The 20,430-nt window shown below is 40.2% G+C and overlaps 1 protein-coding gene across 1 annotated transcript in view; it reads right to left on the bottom strand.

Annotated features, from left to right (window-relative positions):
* Window positions 1–525: 525 nt before the first annotated feature.
* Window positions 526–20,430, bottom strand: part of TNIP3 (TNFAIP3 interacting protein 3) — a 70,717-nt gene continuing 50,812 nt past the window's right edge. Inside the window, exons 9-13 of the mRNA XM_050896171.1 lie at window positions 18,622–18,738; window positions 15,503–15,628; window positions 13,285–13,443; window positions 9,806–9,866; window positions 526–1,388 (exon numbers count right to left, since the gene is read on the bottom strand). Of these exons, the coding sequence (XP_050752128.1) occupies window positions 1,357–1,388; window positions 9,806–9,866; window positions 13,285–13,443; window positions 15,503–15,628; window positions 18,622–18,738 (495 nt within the window). The 3' untranslated portion in view covers window positions 526–1,356. The remainder of the gene's footprint in view (window positions 1,389–9,805; window positions 9,867–13,284; window positions 13,444–15,502; window positions 15,629–18,621; window positions 18,739–20,430) is intronic.

The raw sequence follows: 20,430 nt of genomic DNA, 5'->3' as shown, positions 1-20,430 counted from the left end.
TTAGGAGTGTCGTTTCTTTGATCAGTGTAGGCAGAAGCAGCATCGCTGTAAAATGTAACAGCAGAAAAATCCTTTCCCATGGACTGTTCCCCATTGTGTCCAAAATCAAGTGCTGAACATGTTTAATCCTGTAAGGTTATTATTTTAATGCACAGGACTTCGTATATTGATGGGAATGGAAATACCTGTTTTAAAAGCAGAAATAACACACGCAGACGATCTTGTAACTGATGACTCTGTCTTTGCACAGCTCAAAAAGCTGTTTGTGTGGAAACTTAAAACTCATATTAACTACTTCTGAGCTATAAGGAAAGCACACAGGACATCTACTGCAGCGTTATGGTGCAAAAATCTCAGTTCCTTCTTTCAGGTGGGATCCCAGCAGGTTTGGGTACCTGTCTCCCAACAGCTGCCCTCTTAAAAGCCTGAAGGGAAGAGAAAATCTTGCAAGTAGATTATCAAGTAATGTTTACTGAATACCCATTCACAACAATTTTCTGAAAAAATTTCATGGTCTAAATACAATTTCATTTAAAAAGCCAGGTTTTATTCTCAGGTTAGAGGTTACACAACGATGTTCAGATTCATTACAAGAATCATTTGGAAATATAAAGCCATTTTCACCGAGAAGTTAAACCCATCAAATATTTCTACTAAAATTCTTCTGATATAAATAAGTACACACAGAAAAAACTGTGATTACATTTTTCATGTAATTCTGGAGCCAAAACAAAAGGAGAGCTGGCCTTGACTCAAAAAGGGGAGTAGGCACCTTCTACCTGGCTTGGCATCGACGGTACCCTGCTTACAATTACACAAGTGTGTTAAAACAGTGAAGTAGATTTCCTTTTTACCAAACAATCAAAAAAAAAAAAGAGCACAGAATTCAAGATGGTATATCAACAAATCATTCCCTGGAATCAAATAAAAAAGACTATAATTCTCAAACAAAAAAAATATCACAACACTATTGGGCTTATAAGCTCTTGAATTCAAACCAGATGTGACTGTCTCTGAATCCCCAGCAATAGCTGCATCTTTTCTCATAAGGCTTTTTAGCAGATTCTCATAGGCAGCAAAAACAGCATCTTCAGAACAAAGGGCAATAATGCTTCCCAGCAGAGTTTAACGGGATCCTGAGGATCACTAGCCTGTATGATCTGCTTTTCTATTGTCCTCGCAGGGATTTCACCAGGCATAAATAACATGCACTGAGGAGATAAGGAGCTAGGGGCAAAAAAAAAACCCCAAAAACCAAAAAACCAAACCAAAACAACAAAACGGAACGAAACAGAATAATGAAGTTGCAAGACTAGCTTGCAGCCTTTGGTCTACACTTCTTCAGATCATAGGCTGTCAGCAACGGGCTCCCTTCTCCGGCGATGAATCTGCAAAAGTAAATCAATACAAATTATTTTGACACTGAGAAATACAAATCGCTTATGACTAATTTCCCTCTATTTTGTAACACACACACACATCCCCACCCGGAGCCAATACTGTACATCATTACAAGTCTGCAATCAATTCAATACAAATGACAGTAAGTGTGAATAAGCAAAAGAGGGTCGGGATATCATACAGTGCACTAGTAGTCTCTCTCTCAACTTTCATCTAGTCCTGATTGTTGATACAGAGCAAACAGTAGGGTCTAATAAACTAAAGCCCCCACGTAAAATCTTTCTAGACCTCTAAAAAGAACAGCTGACATTCAGCAGTGCTCATAGGTATACATTAGCATTAGGTGCACCCAAGAGAGCAGATAAGTATGACAGAGGGAAGAATTAGGCAGTAGTACCTACAGCTAAGTAGGTGTCTGTGGTTCAAAGATGTGTTTGATAGTAACTCACGCAAGCTAGGAAAACAAAATAAAATTGAAGAAAGGAAATATACTATTAGTGTAACGCATACTTCCTTCCTGAAGTTCTAAAAGATTCTGGAAATGCTGTAGCACATCGCTAGTAGCACACACGCAAGTGCACATAGTATTTTGCTTACAAGAGAAAGATTAAGAGTGAAATATTTCCAGCAGGGTTTTGAATTTGCCTAGGAGAATTGCTCTGCAGCTGCTACACAGTAACCCCATCATTCACTTCCAAACCCACAGTGCTGATGAGATCCAAATGTATATGAAAGAAAACTTGATCCACAAAAAGGTCCACATTTGTAGCAAGCGGCAGTACTGTGAATCATTGATTTTGGTGACACTTTTTCCTTGCAGATAGTATCAGAGCTAAAATTCACGTTATTTGTTCACAAAAGCCAGGAAGAGGAACAATTAGCAGACTGGTCCTTTGTGCAAGGTAGATAAATATAGATATTTATGTGTTCACTTCATTTCAGGCAAATAGCCCCCCCTAACAACAAAGGTGGTGGAACAAAACTTTTCTAACATGAAATGTGCTTCCAAGCTTCACATCAAATGTTGGTATTTATATAAGAATATAATTTGGAAAAAAAAAAAAGAGAGAGGACTTGGATATTCAAACACCTCAGGCAGCTATACAGTGGGGATGTCCTTCAATGATTTTTGGTCCTTCCCAGTCCCGAGTCCCACTGGGACACACTGAGGTCACCCTGCTTATGCCAAGATGCTTTTGGCTCCTAAAGTTCTTGCCCAGCTGGTGCAAACCAGCAGATACCACAGCATTACAGGCACAGTCTGCCAGAGACGAAAGGCAAACACGATACAACATGTAGTTCCCAAAAACGAAGAGTGTCTCTCACCTAGGATGGCATTAACCATTCAGAAAACCTGGATATTTTGCAGTATAAGCAGGCTTCAGAGCCCAGCACAGAGTACTTTTACACTTAAAACACATAGAACAGGCAAAGGAAGATGGACTCCATATAATGAGGGTAGGTAGCACTTGGCTGCTCCTTTAACAAGCAAATGGCATGGAATGAATTTTTACATCGCTTCCTTAGATGATCAATGAGGAACTAAGGATGTTTCCAGATAGCAGATGGATGCTTCATCAAGTCACCACGAAAGAGAATGATTTAATGAAAACAGCCACCATGTCACCTGTCACCAGAAGGCCACCATCGACGTCCCCTTTCAGGCAAATTCCCTTAAATGCCTTGATTCTTCCCTATGTTTCATTCTCAAAGGAAAAAAAAAAAATGCCAGTGTGTGTGAAGCCATTTAAAATCTAATGGGTACTGAATGATAAATCCCGACATGTTGTTTCACAGAAATAAAATTATCAAATCATGCAGCTGTTTAAATTACATATCCTGTTCCGCTTCACATGAGACTTTTCTGCCTGGTACTCTGAAAAACTACAACATGTTCTGTGATCTTTAACTCAAGTTGACTTTTAAAAACAATACCTTTCTAAAAAAGGCAACTTCTCATGTTCTGGAGTTAGAAATTAAAGGTGTGCTAATGGCCTTTTTGTTACATTGCAGTGGCAGAAATCAAGTTGTATCCATAAAAATCCTGAAAATAATCACATTTTCATTCCCAGTGGGGATGGCAAGCTGCTAATTAAATCTGTCTTGACTGGTTGGGAGCACTGATAATTTCTAATGTAATGTATGCACTGAGGACAGGCTAATACCAAAAACGTTTAGGGTCTGGGATTTTTTCCAGGAAAATTAAGATGTCAGTTAATTGACTTTTTTTCTGTCTGGTTTTCATTGAAGACCTCCACAAATGCATTTTTCAGTTTTTCTTTTTTTTTTTCCCCTCCCTACAGATGTCATTATTTTCAGTGGAAAACCCCACACTTCTCCCTCCTCTTCTTCCAATTAGCTGTAATTATAACAACATTAGCAGCAGAGTAGGTATCTTGAGGGCAAAAATCTGGAAAGCAGCAGAGTGTGGAAGGGAAAAAGAGACGATATTATAATGAAAGTAAGCGGACACATCATGCTTCTTCATGTGCTCATCTGGGCATCCTTAGGGCATTGCAGGTTGATTTCTGCTTTCCCTAGGCGTGCCAAGATGAGGTGGTGACCAGCTGCTCTTGCCTCTCCCACAAGCCTCCAGAGCCACCCCTTGAACTGAGAGGTAGGTGAAGGGCTACATTTTGGCTTCTCCATGGGCCTGGCATAACTGGATCAAAATAAAAATGTACAGTTTAGGTCAAAGAAATCTGGTAGTTATATCTGATGTTCTGAAGGGGTAACTGGGGTTCTTAAATACATGTACCAAGAATCCTTCTGCCAAGAAAACAAACACAGTAAGATTAATTTTGGAAGTGAAAAAGGCAATACAGGCCAGCAGTTGTGGCATGCAAAAGGGTTCTTGCTCTGAGTAGGCTTTGAGCAATAAACCTCTTTTCCAGAGAATTTTTCATTAAAAAACTGGGTTCAGGGAAAATCTCCAAAATCAATCTTTTTTTCAACTGTCTTTTCAATTTTGCACAGTTGGATAAGGAAGTCAACACTGCTTGCCAAATAAAGTGACATTAAGTACACTTGCTGGAAATCTTTCTGCCTTGCTCCTCAAAAAGAAAGAAAAACCAAACAAACCAACAAAACCCAAAAAACCCCACAAGCAAGAACAAAAAGATTGGAAACCAGTTCCAGGAACGCTGAGTGACAGAGGACGGAGAGACTTAAGAGCTAATGTCCCTTCAAAGGCAGCGTTGCTGGTCAAACAAGGCTAAGCTGGAAGAATTTAAGCACAGTTTAGGACCAGGCTTTATGCACAGCAAAGTACCTGGGGAGGGACGAGCCAACAGGTGGGCAGGAAGAGTTACTCTCTTGGAAATACATTGCCAGTGCAGTGAGACATCATCTCATCTCATCATCTTCTTCCTTAATCTCTACCTACCTCCCATCGCTTACCTCTCCACATTGCCCTTCTCACTTTATTGTGACCTTCAAGGAAACACCTTTGCTTTCTTGGAAGCCTGATGATTTCCCTTAATCCTGCTTTGCAGACAGGCAGTTGCCCTGTGAGGACTACCCGAATGGTCTTTCCCTGGCAGCCTGATCTCTATTGCAGCCCACCTGTGGAGCACGGCTGGACGTAAAACGTTCCTATCCATCTCTTCGCCCTGCCTGCTTTCAGCTGGAGTATTTCATGTTTGAGAAGATACAGAGAAGAAATACTTAGGTTCACAGACAAGCTGAACTCTAGTATGAGTTATCCAAGTTTTTAAGCAGTTTAACAAGAGGTATAACATGGAACTTTCCGGATACAAATGGGAAGAAAATGCTAGTAAAATCAGACCAATAAACCTGAACACAGCCCACACCCTCCTATTTGCAAACCGCCTGTTGAATATTTCTGGATTCAGTTCAGATCCCACTGGTGGCGTGGAAAACTGAACTCCTGATGAGATTGCAGCATGAAAGAGCAGGAGGAGAGGGACCGGGTTAAACCCTCACCTTCCTGTGGCCATGCAGACATACAGATCGCAGGCAACTGCATCCTGCAGTGCAGCATGAAAGCCACCCGAAACCATGGGCGTGCCTTTAGTACCTGCTGCACTGCAAACGTGCAAGGGTGTGGAATACATCAACTCACTGAACACATCATCAAGGACAGAATTATTTTCCCATCCTTTTTGGAAAATTATATTTTATGTGGTTGGTAATTCTTCACTGTCCCGTGCAACCCCCAGCAGATCAAAGTTGTCTCTGTGCTTACCAATGGAGAGGCTGTGTTTTTTAACCTATGAAGCCTACTAAAACTGTTTCTAGGCCCCCAAAGCCAGAGGGTCTTGAATAGTTCCTTGTTAACTTTTAAGTAAACTCCCTAAAGCCAGAGACATGTTTTTAAAAACAAGTTGAGTGGCTTTATGCAGCCAGGGGGATCATCATCTTCTGGTTAAAGAAGGTAATTCAACAATAACTGTGGGCAACTGTGGACAAATAAAAAAAATAATTGATAAAATAATTTAAATCTTGATTACTGAATCAAAAATATAAAGAAAGGCTAAGTCTTATCCACAGAATCCTTTCCTGGACACCAGAATGTCTACATACAGCCAGTAGTTTTTATTTTACTTATTTAGGCGTACAGAGAAGTAAAAATGTTAAGTAAATGTTATCAAACACACATACCAGGACTGCTAGTTGTGTTTGGTCACCTCCACATATTCTTACACACACACTCCTACCATCACATTTCCATGCCCTACATGAACCAAGACAGGGATAAGATACTCAAGTATGTTGTTGCATCACGCTCTGAACTCTGTGTTCAAGGGCATGCTGATGTGATTTCAAGGCTGAGGACTGCTCTCTCAAGCTGCAGCAGCCAGCCTGTGGCAATTCTGGGAATAACTGTCTCTCTCCACAGAGCAACTTCAGCCTTATGTACCGCAAGGGCTACGAGACCCTTCTCTTCATCCAGATTCTTAACTGGTCCATAGATACTTAGCTGTACAACAGAGAGGCAGATCACTAAAACCAACTCCTTGTGCTCTTTTCTGTAGGATTAAATCCTTAAATGGCTCCTAGATACTCTAGCTGCAAAATACAGAGACACACAGATTACTTCACCAACAAGAAGCGTAGGGTAGCTCTGAGGTGTTTTAGTCAAAGAACTGAGGGCTGTTCGGCACATTGCTGAACCTCACTTAACTGACAAATTTCTTGGGAAAGAGGGAGCTGATGTAGCCCTGATTAAGTAACAAGTGGTGTTCACTACTCCAAACTCTGAACAGACACATAAGGTTTTTGCATAAAGCCATACTTTATAGCTGTAATCTTAGCAGCTCCCTTTAGCTTCACTCTCTTCATAAAACTAAATTGCAAGGATTTCATTTAGATAATTACCATTGTCTTGCTACTGTGGAACACCTCTTCTTCATTCTCATTTCGGCAAGAAAGGCTTAATGGAAAAAAGAACAGAGTTTTTTGAGGTGTTTTGGGGTTTTTTTTTCCCCTCATTTTGCCCCCTTATTCCTCTCATCCTTCCTGTATTCTGATGAAGTTATTTCCAGGCTAATTAGAAAGAGCTCAAATCAAAAAGTGCCAGATCCAAACCATCACACTACTGTGAAAGTTCAGAGCTGGAGGCAACATTGCTCCTCAGACTTGTGCATAAGTGATCCTCTGCCAACTACCAAAACCTAGATCTGTGGGGAAAATAACAGACCGGAGTAGAAACTTCGGAAAATAAGATCAAATAGGATTGATCAAATTTCTGTAGCAGATTTTTTTTTTTAGATTTTAAAAATATTTCAGTGATTATCCTATTTCTGTAGATACAGACAAAAAGAGGTGTTTCTTACAGAAAACAGAAAGACAAACCAGGCTTCACAGAGGCAGAAGTCCTTTAAGATAGTCTTCTTTGAACATGGGAGCAGCTAAGAAAAGTGGTGCCAGTCACAAGGAAAGTACAGATATGGTTACACAAGAAGCAGAAAACATGAGATTACAGCTGGTTACAGAAGGACCTGGAGAACCTAAGTCAAATGCCAAAGCACCTGGGTACAAATAACTTCCTTCCTCACAAAGGAGGGGAGAGAGGGAGGAAAACACAATCTAGGTACATCTATACAAAACTGCAGAAAAAATTAATAATTCCTCCTTGGTGACAATATGCCTTTGCAGTCCCAATAACATTATAGCAAACTAGTTAGAGTTGATGTAGAGACTCATAGAATTCAGATATCTTGAAAACAGGCTTTTTTTTGATCATAAAAAATATCAGCTTCTCAATTCATTTGTGTTCAGCTCTAAAGTTACAATCTGTGACCTGTATTTTGTAATTATTCCTTAAGAAAAAATACCCAGTGTCAAAGGAAAATTTGTTCAGTTAAGGAAAACCTAAGGGTTTTCCCTAGAAACATCAATCTACTGAAATAGCATTCCTAAAGGAAACTGCTTCATGCCTAAAAGTTGCTGCACTGCTGTTTTGTTTTTCTATAATGAAGTCCTATCTCAGAAGAGATAAGATTTATTGGTCAGTTTATCACCTAATGAGGAAATGAAAGATGAGAAATGAGACTCGGGAACGCTGCTGCACATACTAGCTCATTAAAACCCACCATTGTAATTAGCACTCGTACAAAATAGAACAAAGAAATTGGAACATCAAGAATACTTTCATCATGTATTCTTGGAGTTTCTGTCTTTGAAACCTTTCTCAAAATACTTAAATGCAGATTTAATATAGGTGACTATATAGAATACATAAATCCAGGCTAGTGCCTTTTAATTGATAGTAGAAGTTGGACTTCTCTGTCATCAATGGCTAATAAAATAATCTTTGTTTTATCAGCAAAGATAAAAAGAATAAGAGCCCTGAAGATGTTAAAGCAGACATCCTACACAGCACTATGATGGGACTCGTTGAGAATTCCTCTTTATGGGGACTGAAGAAAAAACAGAAGGGAAAAGTATCCAAGTGTCCTACTCACCGTCCCATTGAGAAGGAGGTATTTGGATGCTCTGGACAAGGAACACTAACAGTAAGACAGAGCATGGATTTAAAAAACGTTTTTTCAGGGAGCCAGAAGTCAAGTCATATAATCAAGCAGGGTAAAAGAAGAACTCTCTTTCTTCAGATCCCCTAAGTGTACTGCCCTGGACCACAGCTGCAGTTGGTGGCCGGACTTCTTTCATTCACTGTTATAAACATCCTCCCTGTATTCTCTGGTGCAGTAAATCACTTTGAGTTTAAGTGGGAGGAACTACAAAATTAATCTCCTGTCCTCTCTTGCAGTCACAGCACTACTTTCCCTACGACCACATCAGAACCCTCCAAACAGTTGCCATGTAATTATGGGAAGCTCATCCTCCATTTCGGCGAGCTATGTTCCCACCCTACCCTCTCTTCTGTGCAAATGTGCACAACAATAAATAACATAATAGTTCCTCTGTAGCCATCTTCTTCTAGATGTTACAAAACAGCTTTTGGTGATGAGTCCCTGCCACCCCATATGGTACCCACTTGCACCATGAAATGGCAGACACTTGAAGCATACACGCTCCTGCAGTGCACACCAGCAAACTTTGCCGGTCCCCCTGCAGCACAGGATGATGTATCATTCATCTGAGGTGGTATCTCTACAAAAGGGCCACGAGACATTAGAACAGAGCAAAACACAAAACTTCAGGTGCCATAATTCTCAACCACTTTTGAGAGAAAAGGAGTGGTTTAGGGGAGTTTCTGAAGGAGAAGATCCAGAGGGGCGGATTCCTATCCAGAACTATGTCCCTTCTTCCTTGTGCTCTCTGGCATCCATCTTTTGAATGGTCTGAAACAAGTCCTTCAAAACACCCAGGAACTTTGCATGATTTCAAATCCAAGTACAAATATTAAATACTCCTCCTGGTTTCCAAAAGATAAGCTTGCACCGACACTTTGGCAACTAATTAACTTCGTCCACTTACGTGGTTTTATTTTCAGACCTGGCACCTTGAACTATCAGAGCAGATCAAGAATAGCAATGGGTATTTTGCCTTTAAGATGAAACAACACCCTAAAGCCTGTACTTTGTTACCAAGGGCTTCTAAAATCTGCCCCATCTTGGCCCCCAGGTTCGGCACATCATTAAATTTAGTCTTAGCTGAAGCAACAGAAGCTCTAAGGACAACTCTGAGGATATCTTTTCTTTAGGACTATTACTAGGTGTTTAATGAGGCAAATGTGTGATCCTGTAATGTGTAATAGAGACATTTTATGAATTGCAACAAAGCTGAAAGCCATAATGTAGATGGTATTATGTTACAAACTTCACCTGTGTTGCACATACACCAGCCTCAGCTCTCTGAGGCAAAGCTGTCATGTAAGCACTCAACAGATAAATAGGAAAGTTTACTCTACATCCCTCAAAGGCCCCCATTTAAAAAAAGTACATTTAAAATATGCTCTGTACAGCTGTTGTCTTACCATTTGCCTTGTGCTGCACATCTGGCGGAAACTGGTCAGGAACATACCACTGATAGTCTGGCTGCACAGAACAATAAAACATTATTACAGCAATATGGACTTCATAGACACTTCAAACAAAAGAATAGTGACATGATAAAAATATAATTGTGCTGTGAAGTTTTTTGTTAGTCATACAAAAGTAGTTTACAAAAAAAATCTTATATTTAGCTTTATACTTCCACTGATTGAGTCTTTCAGCTTGCTTCCTTTTTTATGACATGTGGTTTAGATGCTGCACTTATTAGAAATATTGGTGTAAACTTTTCTAGATCCCACAAATCAAAAGAAACATTAACAGAAACAAATCATATTTTAAAAGGGCTAAGGAAAAAAGTGCACCAGAAGATACTAGCAGGCATCACACTCTCTGTACTAAAGAACCCCAGAGAAACCTGGTGCACATCGACCTGACAGGTGAAGCTGTTCCAGTCTGAATACATTTAACATCTGTAACATGTTTCAGTGTGACAGGAATAACCCATTTAATAAAGTTCTCTCCCCTCCTCCCTTCCCCACAGGTTAGTATTAGTGTTACTATAACATTAGCTGTTATCAAATAACTTCTTGAAAATACTGTGGGATGGGAAAAATTCCCATCTTTTTTATAAGAGGAAGTATTGGGAAGGTTATGTCCATGCAAACATAGTTTTGTCCAGGGAAATCCTGGAAGAAAGAAATACTGCATTATAGTTTTACCACAGTGTGTGGTATAATGAGTAGCAAATTACCACTAGAGAAAACAATTTTGGGACCAGACATTCAACCTTCAGTTGAAGCTGTATTAAGCTGTCTATCTGGTTTAAGTAGTACATGCAAGCTTGTCAAATTCCAGGTAATTAGTGCTTCAGATTAGTTAAACTGGGAAAATAATTCTTGTTTTGCAGAAACTACTCTGAAAAAATCCTGAGTAGTCCCAAGGAGACTGTTACAGATTTCAACTTGTAGGGAAGAAATTTTATAGACTTCTAAAGAAATTTTGCATAAATTAAGATGGCAGGATGAAGCTGTAGATAGAGAAAATAGATTTAACCTTTATGTATGCTGTCATTCATAGTTACATAGCGGTAATCACTCTCATACACTGTCAGGAAAAAAGGAGTTATCCTATTTTCACTTAAATTATACCATTCACAGGAATTATTAACTAATTCTGTGCTTGTGGGCAAACAAAATAGGCTTTGATACAAAGCAAGACTCTGCTTTGCTTTAAGCACAGATAGTTTTTCCACCAATGGCTCAAAATACACTTATTTGCATTGATTTTTTGAGTTTGTTGAATTTTCTGTTCCCTGATCTACTATTCTCTTTCATATGTACTTACACTATGCAAACTTGAATGAATTTCAGAAACAAGAGGTGTATTTCACGTCAGACTAAACAAAATGTTTCTACTAACAGTGTAAAAAGGAACAAAAAGGTGCAAGACATAAAAAGAACGAAAAAGCAAAAGCACAGATTAAACACACAGGATTGCGTACGTTAACTCAGGACACTCATTAAATTCTAACACCTTTCTTCATTGCTAAACAAATTGCTCAGGGAGGTATCAAAAGCTCAGAGCAGCAACACTGCACTCACACAGACAAAGAATTTCAAAGAAAACTCAGAATGAAACTGGGAGTTACAAAGCAACCAGTCAAACTGACCCCGGCGCTCCGGCAGGAATGGCAAAGTTGTAAACCCAGTGATCCCTCGCAGAATTAGAAACCCAGATGATGAAAGTTCAGGGAGAAGAGCCAAAATAATCTGGGACAGTATCCAAATTGCAGTGAAAAACATTCTGCAATACTTCCAACTCTGATAAATAGGCAGATAAGCACACTCCTGAAGCATAGAAATTACTTGTTTGACCACAGCTTTCCTGTTGGATTTCTGAAGCCTGAAAGCCTTATATGCGTTTTGCAAAAATTTGGCTATAATTTCTCAAATACTGAGCATCTTTCCATACGTGACAGCTTCATAGCCAGAAACAGATATTGTGTATTTAAAATTATATTCACCATGTTCAAATGCATTCTCACTAGATTTGAACAAGAGCAGCCCACTTAGATAACCCAAAGCACTTCAAAGATACCACTCTTTGAAACAGTATTTCCTTGCAATAGATAACTCCCCCTCACATAACCTGCCCTAGCGCAAAGCTATTCTTCTTCATGCTGAGGAAGACAGGACCCTGTTGTGTGCCAGGGAAAAAGGCAAATTGCCCATTGTTAGCCACACACAGATATAACTTCCACTTCTGCTGACTTTTTTTTTTTTTTTTTTTTTTTGCAATACACAGGCTGGCTTGGGAAAATTGCATTCCTAAAGCATTCACAGCCAGAGTGCCTCACCCTCAGTAGAACCTTATTACTCACATAATCCCATTTCATAGCAGTGTACCAGAGGGAAGATACTACTGGGTACAAGCAACAGCATCTGGGATTTTGCCCTTACAGTTTAATAGCAACGTTGTGAATCCTGCCAATAGCTTGCCTGCCTGACCCAGAAGGCATACAGGGAACCTGGGATTGTGCAGTCTGGCTACAGCGGTATTGCCTGACGGCAGGACAGTTATATTACCTATGAATACAGAAGCTGTAAGTGAAGAAGAAGGAAAGTCATTTTCCAAAGACAGGGCCAGAGAAAGAAATACCCAGTGTAAGATGCAGAAATAAGACATATTAGTCAACAAGCTTTCTTAGACCAAATAGAGGGAAGAGACAGAATAATGCTGACCACAGCTACATTCTCATTTTTGTTACTATCATTTGTGTTGAAGGCCCAGAACTGGACTCCAGAGAGCAGATCCATATTTACAAATTTGGGTAACTATATAGCTAGAAAGGCCTCTGAATGTGTGTCATGGAAGTAAATTAATCTAAGAAATCAGCAAGAGTCCAATCAAACCACCTTATTTTTTTAATTAAGGAATGACCACCAGTATCATTGAAAACAAATGTATAATAATCCCCTTTTTCTTCTTAGTGGTATTATAGATACATAGTATTTGCCAAAATAAATTTAAAATATATAAGAATATATATTTAAAATGTAACTCATAAACTATATATTTAAATTGCTGGAATTTTTACTTTTTGTGCACAGATTTATTGGTTATGCTCTGATTTGCACATGGCAGCACTCTGTGCAATTCAGTACCAAAGACACTGGAACAGCAAAGAAGAAAAGAACACAACTATCAAGAGAAAATCAGCATTTGGGGGCAGATAGTAAGGGAAGAGAGACTGTACAGAGATCACCAAAGCTGTTCCAGACCTAGGACTAATTCTAAAACCAGTACAAAATCTTGATCTGGAACCGACAACAAACTAGGAAGCAATAGATCTAGTTACTGGTGAGGATGGCACTGTGATAACACCAGGTTACTCTCCTGTGGTTACCATGCTGTAAGAAAATCAGTGCCCTTGTGAAATGGGAGATGGTAGGAACCTTACCGAGTGCTGTTGCTGCTCATGTGCCCTGCGAGACACTGGATGTACTCGAGGATCTTGATAGTGAAGAACCAACCCACAACTCCCATAATTAACACATGGTGAGAGGAAGAGTGGAGGTGGATAGCTGGGCCTCTCAGACTGTACTGGGAGGTCTTTTGTCTGTCAAAAAATAAGAAAAACAAGAAGAAATGCATTAGCTGTGGGATACAATGACCAACAGAATATTCATGTACAAATTCATCAGTAAAAAGCAATGGGGAAGAAACCCTCCTCTCTCAGCATGGGTCACAACGCTGCTCATTTAGCCCCTTCAGATTGTTCATGATTTAAAAAATTATTTAAGAAAGCTGACTTGTGCCACAGCAGAGTCTTGACACTTTTTATGTGAGAAAATATTGGTTTCAAGATATGGCAAGCACATTTCTGGGTGTTTTCTATATTCAAGAAACATTTTCATTACACACAGTAGCTTTCAATAGTTTGAAGCAGAACTACATGGACAGGCACTTGCATAACAAGAAAAATAAGTAAATTTGGTAAAGGACCAAAGTCAATGGCCTCGAGATTTGGGTCTGCCTTTTCTTAGGCTCTCTGTGTCCCAGCAGTCAACGGGAATTTGCCTAAGGACAGAACAAGGAGGGGTAAAAGATGATTAACATTCTATGATTCTATTCTATGATTCTATGAGTCACAATTAAATAATTTGACTTAAGAAACTAATAAATATTCTATATGGTTCCTCTCATGTTTAAAATTCTTCACAAGCTCTGTTTCATCAAATCCCAAGGCAGGAAGAGACAAACAAGAATATCTCTAGTGCAAACTGTCGATGCAATGCAGGGACAGTCAAGCTGTACATACACATTACACAGCACTTGTACAGCCCCTCGGGTATGTTGTGCACGTGCAGTGCTGTTGGCATTTCTCCTGGTCCAGAGCGACTGGGGAGGAGTGGGAAAGGCCTTTTAGCCCCATTTGTAGTCCCTCTCTTCACTGTCACTGCTGTGAGAGGTTTTCACAGCGTCCATTGACCGGCTGGGGTTGTGCAAGAAATTTAGTCTTTTACAGTCTCTAGACAATACAAAAATGTATAGGAAGAAGGTGTCTTTGAGTACTCTGTCTCCTACAAAAAAATTTCTTTACCTTACTGAACCACCCAGGAGTAGGCTGGTGGGTGGGGGAAATACACCTGAAAGTTATTGCATGCAATGCTAACAGATTTGTCCAAGGCATTTCTATACGCCTGGGATGCCCTGAGTGGCAAATCATGGCATTCCCTCTGGCATTGCTACTTTTACACTTGCATGAAATGCTTCCAAGTACCCATAAAAGCACTGACAAGTCTGGGGCCTTACTGCAGCAGTGCCCTGCATCGGCCAGGATGCCCGACCTGCTCTCCACTCCCGCTGAAGCCGATGGGATTGAGGGGCACTTGACAGCACCTTGCCTCTGATACTATTGTAAGACCCTACTAGTATTGATGCATGGGTTGGTTGAGAATAAGCCAATACTGAAGTTTCTGTTTCACAACAACGTTGGGGAGGACAATAAATCATCACAGAACATTTTGGTAATCGGCCGTTCTTTTAAAACATTGCACAATTTTGTCAAGACAGGAAACCTCGAAATTTCATCATTTTTAAATAGGGATTGAGAAAGCTCAGAGTTTTGCATGCCATGATTTTACTATGGCTTCCTGAATGTCTGTGAACAAAATACTGACACTACTGTGAAGAGATAAAAAGGATGTTGCAACAAAAAATTATTGCAGCGGCTGCTCAGCTAATTTGGATGGAGACAATTTTTTTTTTCTTCAGTGATATTAACATTACTGTAATTCCACTGCAGAGGTCAGGATTAACTGCAGAAGCTTTTTATTTCAAAAGTTGGTTTGATGTTGCAACTTTTATATCAAGTGCCAGTGAAACAATCAACAATCCTCTGGATTTGTTTTTTGTTCCCCCCCCCCTCCATTTTAAGATATGTTTGAAGAGTTTTTGCAATAAATACTCCCTTCATCTACTTAATTTGGAAGTCATCTCTAATCATTTCTCATCTTCTTACTGCATTATTTCAGAATGATTTCATCCCAGGTGGTGACCTCATAAAATCCAATGTCAATTAATGGAGGCCAGAAAGCCTTGGGTTGCATGGAAAGTGAGAAAATAAAAATAAGATACACATGTGCTGGCAATGGTAACTTTCTTTTGACTCATACCTGAGAGTTTAGTTTATTCAGCTGAGACTGTAATCTCTCATTAATTTTCTGCAATGCTTCTTTCTCCTCATTAAGTCTTTCTCTGTCAGATCTCTCCTTTCTGAAGTCTTCTTCATATATTTGTACCTGCAATCATTATGACCAAGTATGTGAATTTCAGCAGAGCCACAATGGAAATTTTCATCCACTTTGTTGTTTGGTTGCTTTTTAAAACACTGGCCAAGCAGCAGGGTGCATTCCAAAAGGGATCCCTCCTTTTCACAATCCTGCAACCAAAAGTTTCCCTCGTCTTTTTTATGACCAATACAAAATGACAAGCAACGGCTATTCTCCAATGGCACCCATCAATCAAAACAGTCCACAGCTTCAGTATTCTTAGACCCTTGTAATTTAAAAAGCTGACTGGCGGATATCAGTTTTAAATATTATAAATAAGACAGCAAATACTAAAGACATCAATGTTTTTAAGGGATAAACAGTAGCAGGACAAACATCTTACCAACATTTTTTCCAGTTTTCTCTTCAATTATGAGCACTTCCAACTCCCCCCTGTATCTCAGATACAAGCAGTTAGCGTCCTGGTGGAGATGGGAGGTGCTGGCACAGCACAAAAACCTGACTTCTAGCACACAGTCTGACAGAACATTATCACCTTATCCAACCTAACAATGAGCCACTACCATCAAATAACTTCCTGCCTTTTTATAGCCCACTGAATACCGTTGGCCTTGAGCCTGCTTTGCGCCTTTTCGTAGCTGTCTGCAGCTCTACCTTACCCACTGCGCTAGCTGTCTAATCAAGGTGTGGCCCACGCTAATCTGTGCAGAATAAGTGATAGTATTTAGAGCCATAGTCACATATTAATGACCAGAAGACTTGGACTGTCAAGGAATTTAGACCTTGGCTGGAGCACTGTGGGAAAAAAAAAAAACCTCTAGGAGGCTATTATGCCCTAGATGTTAGAAACTGTATATGGAAAAAATAATTGGCCCATGTACCTTTTGTCTGCGATATAGGACTTCTAATTCATCCTCTCAAACTGCAGCCCAAAGAACTTACCTGCCCCAGTATAGAAGCAGAAGGGAATGTTATGTACACAATTCAAAATGGAAATACAGAGGTTTGACCCTGTTTCTAGAAGATAAGCTGCCTTCCAAATACTGAAGGATGCAATGGCTTAGCTCTTTTTACGTTGCCAGGAATCATAGCGCTTCATCCCATTAAAAAATATCTGACCACCCCAGGCACAGGCAGCGAGCGCATGGATTCAGAAGCAAAACACAAATCCGTAAATCAATTGGTGTTAAGCTGACTGGCTTAATTCTTCAGCTAACGGGCCAGCATCCATCTGGTAAGAAGCTGAAGGTTGGTGGCACTTCTACTGACAAATAACAGCAAAAGTACATTGGGGTGGGAACCACCACCAGAACTTTCAGAAGTCCTTCATGTCCTCTTGGTTGGTCACTGAAGCCCGCTGACAGTCTATTTCCAAAGAACTTGCTTGCTGTGGCTCATGTCCTGCCTGTCCTACAGTTCCAGTTTTCTTTTTGCTGACAGCAGCACTGTGACTTCACAGGAGGACTAGAGAAATGTTAATACCTCAGGGGAAGAAAAAAGTCAACACTGGGCTTTCTGAGTTATTTTCACAACTTGCCTGTTGCAGCTAATTTTTGCAAGGTTTTTTTCAGACCCAATGGTCCCCCACTAGATATAACTCCCTTCCTGAATAACACTGTGTAAAAGGAACAAAGGCTTTCTGTGTGGCTGCATAGGGACTCAGCTTCACAGCCTGTGCCTGGAGGAGACATGCGCACCCCTGACCCTCCGAAGCAGAGGCAAAGCTGTCGCTTGCAGAAATCTAGGTCTCTTGTATCCCTGTCCATCTACACACTTCCCTCCTCAGTATTTCCTCATTTCTTCTCTCCCGATTCCCTCTCTGCCGTCTCACCTCCCTCCCGCTCCCCAGCTATATGATCCACTGAAGCTGCAAGGGAACCACTTTGTGACAGTTTTGCCATATATTCTGTTGCCCTGAGAAAGAGGGGGACACCTCCCAAGGAATGAATGCCTTTATCTCTTCTGTCGTGGCCAGGGATGGGCTGATGACAGCCAAGCTCTGGTGAGACTCTGTCACGTCACTGTTTGTCCCAAGAGTCCCTCCTCTGTACAGTTAGAGCCTTCTGCTCCATTTCGTGCAGAAGGAAGTCTGGACTCACTGTACTGATTTATACAACTAGAAAAAGACATTCATAAAATGGATACCCCATGAGAATTCTGAAAAAAATTGGTTTACTCTATTTTATTGTGTAGAATGAAATAACTCATTACTGTACAATCAAGTGCAGGATTTTATTCTCCAGCATGTGGCAAGCATTACATTAGAGAGCAAAATCTGGCTCTGCTGTCAAACGTGACAGAAACAAGTATTTTATTCCCATTGAATAAAATTCCCATTCTGATCACATCCATTTGTGTGTCAATAATGTTAACCCTAACACTGTCCAGGATGACAGACCTAAAATGTAAAATTGTCTGAGAAGTATCATGTTTTTAAAGAAACTCTTTCATATGGAAAGACAAAGAGTGCACAAAGCATTTGAATTGCTCAGAACAAAGATTAAAAAAAAAAATAAATACACTTCTCTAGTGATTGGTATGCAGGTTACGGATGCAAATGTTTTGCCTCACACTTTGAAAAATTGCAATGCCAACACTCTAGTTTTCCAAGAGTACGGTTCTTAGATAATTCACTAAAATTTCAACTTCTAAGAAAAAAGGAGAAGACGATACAATCAGTAACTCAAAGTTTAGCGTTCCCTCTGGATTAAATTCAGCCCCTAACAGAGAGCTGGCAGGACATCTCCAAGAGTCAGGAGAGCCATTCTGCTACTTCAAGTCCTACGTAAGTCCTTGCTCCAGTCCTTCGCAAGGACTCAGTTTCACTTTGTTGACACTACTGTGATGACAGCATCTTAGGAAACACCATTTGAATGTGCTACAGCTAAACTGGTTCTTCGTTTCAAAAGCTCTACATAGCAAGTCTACCAGGCACAATTCTTGGGAGAGGGCAAAATTATGCTGTATGAAATCCATCCAGGCTTACTTCCAGCTGTTCTCACCTGCTGTCTGAGAACTTCAAGTTGGGTTCTCATGTCCTCAAGGCTGTTCCTGTCACCCTTCTCTGAAGGAGTCCCAGGAGCAGGTGAGTGCTGCTTTTTCAACACATCCAGAAGAGCCTACAACGTCAAACACCAAAATTACTAAACAGAGATTCACTACATCAAAAAAAAAAATCCTTTTAAATGATTAGAGTGTTTGTTCTCTAAATAAACAGATTAGAGTGAGTCACAGACTTGTGGGGGTTTTCCCTTCACTTGCAGTTGCTTCAATTATATACACTGGATACAAACCCCATGAATAACATATATGCATGACTAGGTCCAAATTTTCAAAGTACCCACACTACATCCACTTTGAGACAGTGTCATTCAGGGGACTGTGCTTTTACTTATAACATTAACCAACATTTACCTGTGTAAATCACAGCTGCAAATCTCATTCAAAAACACCATTTCCCCGTGCAAGTCAGAATTTGGGAAAACAAAGAGAGGTGTCTAAATTCAGCTGAGGCCACAAACAAGCAAACAAAAAACCCAAGAACATAAAAGCAATATTCAAAGATGGCCTAAAAATATGGCTACAGTAAAGTCTGACAAACATTTTTTGCATTAAGAGTACAAATTTCTTCAACTGGAACCGAAGTAAACCCTCTGGTTGAGAGGAAGTTATGTAGTCTCTATAGCTTGTCAGTAGAGGGAGTTATGAGTACACACACTACACTGGTAACACTCTATTTTTTCAGTCAAATTCTGCCATAGTTCTTTGCAGATTTAGGTTTTTTAAACAGTATTACACAGCTCTCCCTTGGACTGGAATAATTTTTAAATCACTCTTAACCCTCTCTGTCTATAACCACACACTACACATACTTTTTTTTTTTTACTCTAGCACAAATACTCACCATTCAGTACTTTTCAATGTCTCTGACATAAGATATGGACTCAGCTAACTTTGTCCATTTTAGAAAGTTCAATTCCTGCTAATGATCCCCAGCTCTCCCTTGCTGGCCACACTCCATTCATGCCATAAAGGGAAGGAGGGAAGATAATCTGAAGGGGGAAGAGGCACAGGGGGAAGTGGCCAAGCAGGAGAACCAGTACCTAAAGTAACCCAAGGATTAGTATTAATTATCAAAAGGCCAACAAAAAAATTTAAAAAAAAAAATTAGCACTTTCCATGGAGAGCACAGAAGGGAAAAGGGAGGCTTTTTATCTCATGAGCTACTGTCCCTAAGAATTGTGCAGAAGAGAAATTGGTATAATAATGGCAAAGTTTGTGTGCCATGTCAATATATAAATAAGGTTGAACATAAACATGGGAGGATGAAGATACAGATAGCTTACTGATTAATCATCCTTTTGCCCCTTTGAGCCACTGCTAATCCCTTTTAGGCTACGACATTGCAGTGCTCCGCAGAAAGAGTAAAACAAATAATAAAAACAAGTTTCACATTGGCATTTAGATTGGGCATGGATTGCCAGCAGCAGCAAGTCAGTGAAGTTTGACAATATCGTGGTACATATGATATGTTCTCTGGCTGACTGCAACCCAGATCCTTTCCCAGGCGTGTGGTTTGTTAAGCGTACTGCTGAGGACAAAGATGAGTGAAATGTGCTTTTCTTCTTCCCCCTGCCTACGCAGGACACATGTCGATCTTGCTGACAACCACAGAATCACGAGACTCATTTGGGTGGCAGGGGACCTCTGGAGGTCCAAGCCCCTTGCTCAGAGCCAGGCCAGGGAGGTCACATTGCTCAGGGCCTGTCAACTGAGTATTGAGAACCTCCAAGGAGGGTGATTTCACAGCC

Source organism: Gymnogyps californianus, chromosome 4 (assembly GCF_018139145.2).
Source record: "Gymnogyps californianus isolate 813 chromosome 4, ASM1813914v2, whole genome shotgun sequence".
Taxonomy (NCBI): domain Eukaryota; kingdom Metazoa; phylum Chordata; class Aves; order Accipitriformes; family Cathartidae; genus Gymnogyps; species Gymnogyps californianus.
This window is presented reverse-complemented; position numbering and strand designations above follow the sequence as displayed.